Source organism: Choristoneura fumiferana, chromosome 24 (genome assembly GCF_025370935.1).
Source record: "Choristoneura fumiferana chromosome 24, NRCan_CFum_1, whole genome shotgun sequence".
Classification (NCBI taxonomy): Eukaryota; Metazoa; Arthropoda; class Insecta; order Lepidoptera; family Tortricidae; genus Choristoneura; species Choristoneura fumiferana.
In genome coordinates this window covers 14,874,098-14,884,488 of record NC_133495.1, presented here as the reverse complement: position 1 = coordinate 14,884,488, position 10,391 = coordinate 14,874,098, and the positions used below count along the sequence as shown (strand labels likewise).

The 10,391-nt window shown below is 36.4% G+C and overlaps 1 protein-coding gene across 9 annotated transcripts in view; it reads right to left on the bottom strand.

The window, feature by feature from the left end:
* LOC141441431 (uncharacterized) overlaps nt 1-10,174 on the bottom strand; it is a 75,839-nt gene extending 65,665 nt beyond the window's left edge. For 8 of the 9 annotated variants that reach the window (XM_074106158.1, XM_074106161.1, XM_074106159.1 and 5 more), the window contains exon 1: nt 5,935-6,059. In XM_074106158.1, the coding sequence (XP_073962259.1) occupies nt 5,935-5,965 (31 nt within the window). In that variant the 5' untranslated portion in view covers nt 5,966-6,059. Of the gene's footprint in view, nt 1-5,934; nt 6,060-9,888 lie in introns of those variants that run through there. The other variant, XM_074106165.1, reaches the window with a different exon arrangement.
* Between the last annotated feature and the right edge of the window lie 217 nt (nt 10,175-10,391).

Genomic DNA, 10,391 nt, shown 5'->3' with positions numbered 1-10,391 from the left:
ACCCCCATTTAGTTTGTAATACTAACCCTACGGAGTAGTGGCATACCGCGACAGCCATAATGAAGCCCTACCCAACTTAAATAAACTACATTCTCAACAACACCAGGAAAATTGGGTAGTTTTCTGGGTAAAAATAATATAATTATATTTACTCCGTCAATTAGATTTATCCGAAAGTATTGAACACGTATTTGGGTTAGGATCATTTCGTCTAAAAAAGCGACTGGTCTAAGTAGCAACTGGTCTAAAAAGCAGCTGGGCTAAATAGCAAGTGGTCTAAGAAGCAACTGGTCTAAGTAGCAACTGGTCTAAAAAGCAGCTGGTCTAAGTAGCAACTGGTCTAAATAGCAAGTGGTTTAAGTAGCAAGTGGTCTAAGAAGCAACTGGTCTAAGTAGCAAGTGGTCTAAGAAGCAACTGGTCTAAGTAGCAAGTGGTCTAACAAGCAACTGGTCTAAGTAGCAAGTGGTCTAAAAAGCAACTGGTCTAAGTAGCAAGTGGTCTTAAGAAGCAACTGGTCTAAGTAGCAAGTGGTCCAAAAAGCAACTAGTCCTCCCAACCTGTTTTTGTGACACCGATGTCGCTAGTGCTGCTGCTTAAGTAGCATAGTAGAAATAAGCAACCTGAGATATGTATGCATAGGAAAAATTCGTGTCTAAAGTCCTGTCCAGCAGTGGTGTAGATGTTATAGCACACAGCACGGATTGCTGAGGACCTGGATTCGATTTCCAGTGCTGGTCTCTTTTTCTGGTTTTTCTGTGCATCCATGTCTCAGTTTGTATTTTCGATATGGTTTCACGGGATACCCGTAAAAGTAACAAATTTGGAGTTGAAATAAAAAATACAAAAAGACTCCAAAAAACCAATCATAAACGAGCGGTTTTAGCACACCGTCTCTTTCTCAAGCGATACTGTGGAGAGAGACGGCGGGCTAAACCTCAACGACTTGCGGAAAATATAGACCAAAGAATTCAACACGCTTCGCTTGTTCGTTAAATTGACTGTGTTCAATTGTTTTTAGTGTTACCGAGGTACTCGGGTAGGTACTTCATTAGTATTTAGTCACTAATGAATGTGGTTCCCAAGCGAAAATAATTAAACTTTCATCGCACTTGCTCTTAAGGGGCTAACAGAGGTTTTCATCGATTTTTGACAAGTTTTGAATCGTATCTCCTACTTTTGCACTACAGATAGAATTATAAGTCAAATGGCTATCGTATTTTGAAAAAATAATGCTAATTATGTATGATTTTATTAAACATTGTCTGAAAAAACACTTATTTGTATCTCTATTGACGTGAAAGATCTAACATATATGGATCTACATATTTGGATTCGCCTTTGACGTCTCTAAAAACTGGTCGAGGGTTTTCATTTGAAACTAATTAACACAAAGGTTATGGCCTGAAAACCAGTTTTTTGGCCTAAAATTGTTCAACTTTGATGCCAAATATCTCGAAGACAATGAACTTTGAAGTAAATATGGGATACTATATTGCTTAAAGCCGTTGTTGTTAATGTAATAAGCTACAAAAAACATTAGAAAACTAAGGAATAATCGAAGGTCATTGGGGCATGGGGTCCCCTTAAATAGCTCTCTAACAAGCAGGCTAACTTGTATGATAATTTTTATGATGTTTTTATTTGGATACTGGTTTGGATAAGTTATTTAACTAAATGTAAACAAACTTCAGCTGCTAGTTCATTCAAGGTTTTTATACATTTTACCTTACATTTAGTTAAATCTATCCAAACCAAGTATAATTTTATTGTACTAATTAAACGCGAAAGTTAGTGAGTATGTGTGGTGTGTGTGTGTGTGTGTGTGTGTGTGTGTGTGTGTGTGTGTGTGGTGTGTGTATGTTTGTAACACCTTCACGGTGAAACAGCTGGACGGTTTTCGATGAAATTTAGTATGAAGATAGCTGGACATCTGGAGTCTGGAATAACACATAGGCTACTTTTTATCCCGATATTCCAGGAGAAGAATTCACAGAATCGGTATAAAATCTCGAAACCTCTTTAGCTGGGTATAGTATAGAGTTATGAAACTACAAGTACGATGAAACTTTTGGGTATTCTCACGGAAATTTACAAAAATTCTGGACTTTCAGTTCAACTGCCAGCAGAGGCTTCGCACGCTTATATCATTAGATCTGTACCCTTAGGGGCTGTTTCACCATCCATTGGTTAGTGTTAACTGGCGGTTAGGTGTGATGCCGTCTCTATTTGTTTTGTTCGAATAGACAGAGACGGCATCAGATTTAACCGTCAGTTAACACTAATCATGGATGGTGAAACAGCCCCTAGTGTAAGTTTTCGGTTACAAAATACGTCTCGATCGCGTTAAAAATCTCAATTTGTATGGAAACACGAACATCGCAAACGTTCCGCTAGAGGCGCTGTTCGTGTTTCCATACAAATTGAGATTTTAACGCGAACGCGATCAAGATGTATTTTGTAACCGAAAACTTACACTAAGGGTACTGTACCACTACCATGAGTTTACAGTGACCGTACTCGATAGCAACAGCGTAAATTATTTGTAGAGGCGCTGTACAATTCTCCATACAAATAATTTACGCCGTCGCTATCGATCGATATCGAGTACGGGCATTGTAAACTCATGGTAGTGATACAGGATCTAATGATTCGCGTGCGAAGCCCCTGGTAAAAACTAATTATGGATAAATGAACTTTGCACTGCTGTAAATAAAACCTGCGGGCCTTTTCTCCTGGCATTACCTACCCCAAGGGCTATAATAGTTATTTGTGTCACAAGGGAGCAAAATGGTGTATTTACGGCGAGGGCGTAAATTGAATCCAGAATGTAGCGAAGGATTCTACAATAAAGTAGAATCCTAAGCGTAATGAGGGATTCAAGTGTTAGCGCCCAAGATGAAAATAATTTTGCTCCCGAGTGGCTCATACAACTTTTCACACTCACATCAGCATTAATAAACTTGAAAAAAAATAACTCTTAATATCATTAAAGAACAACAGGCACAGAAAATGGCGTGGCTTTACAATTATCAACTTCAAAATATGGCATTTGCAATAAAACACTTAGAAAAGCCTTGAAGAGAAAAGTTGCACTTTGCTCCCTCTCGTCAGGGAGGAAAAGTTACTTTTCTGAAGGAGAGGTGTGAAAAGGTTTATTTTTTATTTGTGGCAGCACGTATTTCCCGATATACAGGTTCAAATGCTAGCAGACACATAAATGGGCTCGAAAAACAACCCTCCTTCTGGTAATCGGGTAAAAAAAGACCCGAATCGCAGTTAGTTGCCACACGCGCTAAAGTATGCATGCCTACTCAATAATGTACCGCATTTTGGGCGGGTAAATCAATCAGGAAGGAACCTCTTTCATTGGGTATTACCGTGGCAACTCTTGTGTGTTGAGCCCTCCTGGGTGTTAAGGTCAGATAATTTTTCCGTCGTCATCGAATGGATTTCCATTAGATTTTTTCCCAAATGATTTTATCCTTTTTGACGCGTATGTATGTCTATTCCTATGTCCTCTCGTAACTATTCAACGGCTGAACCGATTTTGATAAATAATACGTCATTGGATTCGTCTTAATGACGGAGTGACAATGGGTAGGTACATGAAATTCTTGAAAAATCAAAATGGCGGATTTTTGGCGCCAAATTGTAAGTTTTCAAAAAATGTTTTTTATTCAAACCTATCGAGTGGGGTATCAAATGAAAGCTAATAATTAGCCCATTCTAAATATGTATAGGTTATAATCGTTTTAATATACCATTTTCACAGAAAAGTGTGAAATAAAACAATAAATTAAAAAATCAAAAAACCCGACTGCCTTGAAAAATACTAAAAAGAAGAAAACAAGTCTAGTGGGCTAGAACTTTGTTAAGTAGCTAACTTAAAGTACAACAGTCGGGACCCATTTAAATCGTGACGCTCAAAAACTCTTACCTAATGGGTCCCGACTGTTAAACTTTAAGTTATCTACTCAACAATCAACAAAGTTCTAGCCCACTAGACTTGTTTTCTTCTTTATAGTATTTTTGAAGCAGTCGGGTTGTTTTATTTTTTAAAAATATTGTTTTATTTTTTATTGAAGCTGATTTTCATAATCGGGTTTTTTCCCAATTTTAATCGACACTGCTTCGCTAGCGGAGCTCCTACATCTGTGTGATTTTGGCCCTTCGGACCGATGCAAGCTTAACATAACATAACCTAAACCTATCTATGTTTCTGTGTCAATTAAAATGAGGAAAAAACGGGATTGTGAAAATAAGCTTCAGTAAAAAATCATATTGGGAAAAAACCTCCGCAAAGTAACGCCTGATTCTATAAATTATAACGATTCTGTAAATTGATGTAACCAATCCCCTAACCTCGTTCGCTTACGGCCTCGTGAGGTAATGCCACTTGCACAAATTTTCTTGCTTGTCTAAACTGGGCTTTAAAGAAGATTGATTCAGGGCGACGATATTTGATCCACTCAGAAGTGGTGAAATAATCTGTTAGAGCTTGTCTAATTTAAAATGACGCGTCCCTCACTGAACTAAATCAGTTCATTGCGACTAGTTAGATAGCAAATCTTACAATAAACCGCCTCAGCCCGACGGGGAGCTCAATCCCTGTTCGGCTGACGCGGTTATTGTCTAAGTAGTCATAATGAACTGATTTTATTGAGTGAGGGACACGACATTTTAAATTAGACAAGTCCTAATTTCGAAATGGAAGTAGAGTAGAAGCAAACACCTTGCTTTAGTGGGAAAAAGTTCCAGACGTGTGCTTTTTTATTATGAGAGGGAGGAAAACGAACAGGGGTTATCTGATGGGAAATAATCACAACCGCCCATGAATACCAACAACTCGAGGAGAGTCACTGGTCTGTTGCTGGCTTTTACAGTATAAGCCCTTTTCTTGAAAGCCCCGATGTTATAATTGTGTCTAGAAACACTGCTGACGAAAGTTGAAAATGAAAAAAGTTTATTTTGGGTATTTTACGTGGTATACAACTATACAGATGAGGTTGGAGCCTCCTATTAAGCAAAAAGTATGCTTGTGCCAGGAGACACCGCTCCTCCATAACAATAAATGGCAGAATCCATAATAAACTAGAACTTAACAATTCTTACAATAACAATAAAGCTAACTAGTTACTTTAAACAAGATTGCCTCGAGTTTTATATTACCTTACAAGTAAGATTTTGTGATAATAACAAAATAAGAATAGGAAAACTTAAGAGTTAGTGTGTGTGTGTGTGTGAAGTGTGAATACGGCCTCAGAGGCTTTATTGTCTAAACACACGCGTAATCACAATCTTTTTCGCCACTTCTTTCTCTCAAGGGTGAGGGTAGAGAGAGATGGCGAATGCGATTATGAGCGTCCGTGCGTTAGACAATACGGCCTTAGGTTCTCTAACCACTCGGTTTCAGTGCGTCCTTGCTACTCTGCAACAACGTGGTTGGAACGAAAAAACAATAGCATGGTTGCGGAGTAAAAGCTAACTTAATGGGGGCTATCGCGTATGAATTCGCCGCTAGAGGCGCTAGTGTAGCGTGAGGTCTCCGAAATGTCAAATCTCATAGGTTTTAGGTGAGCTACGCGGGTTTATTTATAATTAGAATAATTTTGTGAATATTTTGCAATATCTGAAATTAATTATGGCAAATATGCGTTCCGGGTCAATGAATGTCTGTGTTTCGAGACAGTTTTGTCTTTCGGAAACCTTTGTCCTCCCTTTTTTCCGAACAAAACAGGGACTATGGAACACTGTGGCATGCTCGATATTTTATGGTACGGTTTTAAGGTGTATTAAATATGATTTTAATCTAAACTTTGCTTTCACGCCCGTAATAACAGACTTTGAAAGCCACACTTAAAAACCTCACGCAACAGTGCGCCATCTAGTGAGACAAAAAACGATAGCCCTCATTGTAGCATAAATACTCTTACCGAAGCTCCAAAGCGGATTTTTCCATTTCATCGTCACATTCACGTTCTAGTACACATTCTCACCAAACAATTACTTTGCCTCTATTAAAAACAAAAACAGTGCTAAAGTGTAATTTACAACTATGTCATGACAATCACTCGACTATTGTCTTGATAACTTTATCTGTTTGATAGAATCTTTATCAGCCGAATCATTATTTTCATGTGTGCGCGTGTATGTGGTTTAGTCAGTAGATAAGATACTGATTTAGTCCGCTGCTATATAAATCTATTTTAACACGGATTATTAACAATTCGCTAAATATTCTGGGTGATAATCTCTCTCTGTTATTCTCCTAAAAAAAACTAATTAGTCTGACAGTTACATTATCCATACTAATATTATAAATGCGAAAGTGTGTGTGTGTGTTTGTATGTTTGTCTGTGTTGCATGTCTTCAGTCTTTCACGTCGAAACGGAGCGACGGATCGACGTGATTTTTGGCATAGAGGATAGTTTATTATAGGCCAAAGAGTGACATAGGCTACTTTTTATCCCGAAATAATGCACAGTTCCCGAGGGAACAGCGCGCGATAACCGAATACCACGCGGGCGAAGCCGCGGGCAAAAGCTAGTTAAAAAATATTGGACACGTATCTTTCTTTTGTCAATCAAACTAAAAAATAATTATATATTATAAAGATCTAGCCAGTTAAGAGTTCCGCGTAACGTTACACGTTTAAAGGTCTCTACACACTACACCGTATCATGTCATGACCGTAATAGGAACGTGTAGGAAACGGAATGTCAAGCGCATGACAAGCGACGGCGACGGATGGTTAGGAAACGGGCTAGTGGCCATAGTCTCATACTTTTCAATACAAAGAATATATTTTTGCCTGATCTATTACGGTCATGGTGTGATACGGTGTACCTAATAGCTTTAGCACGGCGTGACGTCATGGGCCCCCCACCTGTACTTTGAAGCGCTTCAACCTTTGTAATATTTTAGGTCGCGGGTGAGCTAAGTACACTCATCAAAAGTACCTAGGAATACTTTTTATCACTAGACAGCTTTGAAAATTTCAGTATTAATTAGGCATATTAAACATCAAATTTGTCAAGGGATTATGAGTATCCTAAGATTTCTAAGAATTTATTGATGTGTGTAATTACTTTACAGTACACTGAAGGCATTAAATGAAATAATATTTAATTTTATTCCAATCATAAGTACCTACATAGGTACACAATGAAATACTAAGTTAACAGAACAAATTCAATTAAATCATGGATTTAACAAAATTGACATAAATTAAATTGAATTAGACTACTTCAATTCGAATTAAATTAACCAAATTAAATTTAAATCAAAACTTTAATTTGAATAAACAGATTAAATTAAATATCATCCCAAATTATGTAACAGCTTAGGTATGATTCCTATATTCCAAGGTTACACAGCATAGCTATAGCAGTTTGTAAAAACAACATAGAACTAATGGAGTGATGAATCAAGCTCCAGTGAAGCCATTATGTCATCATGATGTCACTTCATGGTAATTATACCAAGTTACATATAAGTACTTAAGTGTTCAGGATTTCTTATGGAATTTGTATTCTAGCGTTGTCTATACCTTGACAAGTTGGTATGTGACACTCGGCAAGTATAAATTTTAGTTCAATTAAAATAGAAAACAAAGTAATCCTTTAAGTTAAACCTTTCTTGGGGCTCCCCTGGGCTGTGATCCCTGGGCACGGGCTCCATATACCCTTATGGTAAAGACGGTATTGACACTAGGTAGAACCCTGTCGTAGGGAGCCTCTGCTGCCTTTATCAAGTTTTTTTCAATAAGTGTTACATAAAGCGACCTGTTGCCAAAAACACAAAAGTTGAAGTTGAAGATGTTTTTTTTTTTCCAGCGATAAAGCTCAACATTTTCAGCTATATGTCACGTGACCTTACTAAAGTCGTTTCTGGGAAATTGCATACGTTTTTATAATAAAATTCCAAAAAATATTACAAATGAAACTGATACAAAATTCAGATCCATTGTCGATAAGACATTAATATCTAAGGCGTATTATAAAGTTAAATGATTATATCATGGACAGGGATATATGGAAATAACTCAGATCCGCATTTAGCGATCCCTTCAAATAGCGAACCTACTGTGTTAAAAATAAATTTGTGTTAAATACTTGTGATGTATGTGTGAGATTTTTCCGATCCAGTGGTAGATTTTTTTATTGACATTCATAAGTGCTTGTTATAGCCTAAATTGAAAAAAGATATTTTGACTTTGACTTTGATTTGAAATATAGGTTTTAAAAATCTAACTTTCCGAACTATTTCAGTTTTTATATCATTGCATGGCTAAGACATTTTGGATTAGATGGTATAAGTAACAAAAGTGTTTTTTTTTAGATACTTGCCGCTTTTTGTTTTAAGAGGGCAGTTAGTGTTGTAGTTCATTGACATGAACCTCTGCTAAGTAACGTCAGAATTCGTCAATTATCAGGCATTTCAAATTTTTATGGCTAACATGGAATAATCGTCATTGTTGCCTGTGTGCCGTCCTATGTTGTTTGTGGTCTCCTGTCTGTTCCTCCCCCAAGATCAAAATTTCATAAACCAACGGTCTCTTCATGTGTGTAATGTCGAAATATGAATATTCTGCAAGACTTTTACCATACCCAATATTTAATATTGTAATTTAATCAATTTAATTAAACAAAAAACTTGTTTAATTTCTCACAATAAAGACCTGATTGATTATATTAACATATTATTTTATTATGAAGATCTTACACATATTTTGATTATCTGCTGTTAAATAAAGCTACAGTTTCAACAAAAACATAAATTCAAATTCAAATTCAGGCTTAATTCATTAAAAAATTTGAGTACTTACCACTTTGCTGAACATTCAACCGAATACAAATATTCAATAAATCAGCCGAATATGCCAAATACCACATATAAAACAAATATTCGGCCCATCACTAACATTGACATTGGCAAAATATAAAACACATATTATGAAGCGAAGTCAATCCAGCGCTATGTAATGCAACTTGCATGATTTTACTTGCAATCTAAACTGCACTATAAGATTTAAAAGCAAGCATTTGCAGCCAGATAATCCGGACATCAAGTCTTTCAATGAGGCTGGCATAGTCACACAGGTGCACCGAAAGCGTTAAAAAACAAATAATAGAAAAAGAAAAAAAGCAAGTGTTGAAAATAAGTCAGTAAAAAAAAGGCAACACTAATCTTATCATTTGAAAAAAAAAAATTTTGTTTAATTGAATACATCTGTTTTTATGAGTATAATATTTATGTAATTTAGCTCCAACAAAAAAGAACAAGTTTAAAAACCAATTGGGATTATTCTAGAACTCTTAAATTGAATAAAAGCTAGGAAATTACTTACGAAAAAACCTCTTCATTTATTTTTAATCATCATTTGCAAATTTCAAGTGTATTAGCTCATCATAACTTCACAAACTAAATACCAGCAGTGCTATTGCAAATTCAATCATAATCCCATAAAGATAGCACACACAGTCATCTGCTCATACTTTACTTCCTGCTATATCCATAAAACATCTGTGTATCAAAATATTTCTAATGCCAAGACTACGTTGGAGGGGAAAAAATAGATCATTTTATACTATATGGCTTCATTTATTTGCACTCATAGATAGCATGCAGTGCAGTTGAATGAGTGGACAACCTTCAAGTCATGCGGAAACCAGTCTAACCACATCCTTTCTGTAGTTACAAGGTTGTTGAGACAATTATTTTGTCAATTTCATCGTTAAACATTTACATTACACACCCGAAAAGGGGTGTAGCTTTATAGCGCGATAAAAACGAAAGACTTCGACCAAAGGTGAACTCAGCTGTTCCAATTAGAAATTAAAGCAGTATTACTCATGTTTAACAACAAATATACGATAAATACTTACGTAATACGCTTTTAAATAACAATCAAATCACTAACATCACAGATCGAACTGAATCTAAAAGAGCGAGTTGAAAACACATCCGCAGAACTGAACGTTGTCGCGAATTCACACTTTTAATTTAAATTATACCGTGCAACTCCGTTTGCGTGCAAGGTTAACGTTTAACAGTTCATTTTTGTAATAATTGATTTAATTTTGATGGAAACCCGCGAGAACGAAACACCATTTTGAAAGATGAGTAAAGATCTTCAAGGATTTTTCCCGTGTGTCAGTCGGCTTGCGTCATTGCGACACTTTGACGTTTCGCCAGGCAGTGTTGCTGCTATTAATAATATCGGACATCTGTTGTAAAAAGTTCATTTAATTTACTTTATTTTTTAGGGTTCCGTACTAACCTAGGAACCCTTATAGTTTCGCCATGTCTGTCCGTCTGTCTGTCCGCAGGTAAGCTCAGAGACCGTTAGTACTAGAAAGCTGTAATTTGACATGAATATGCATATCAG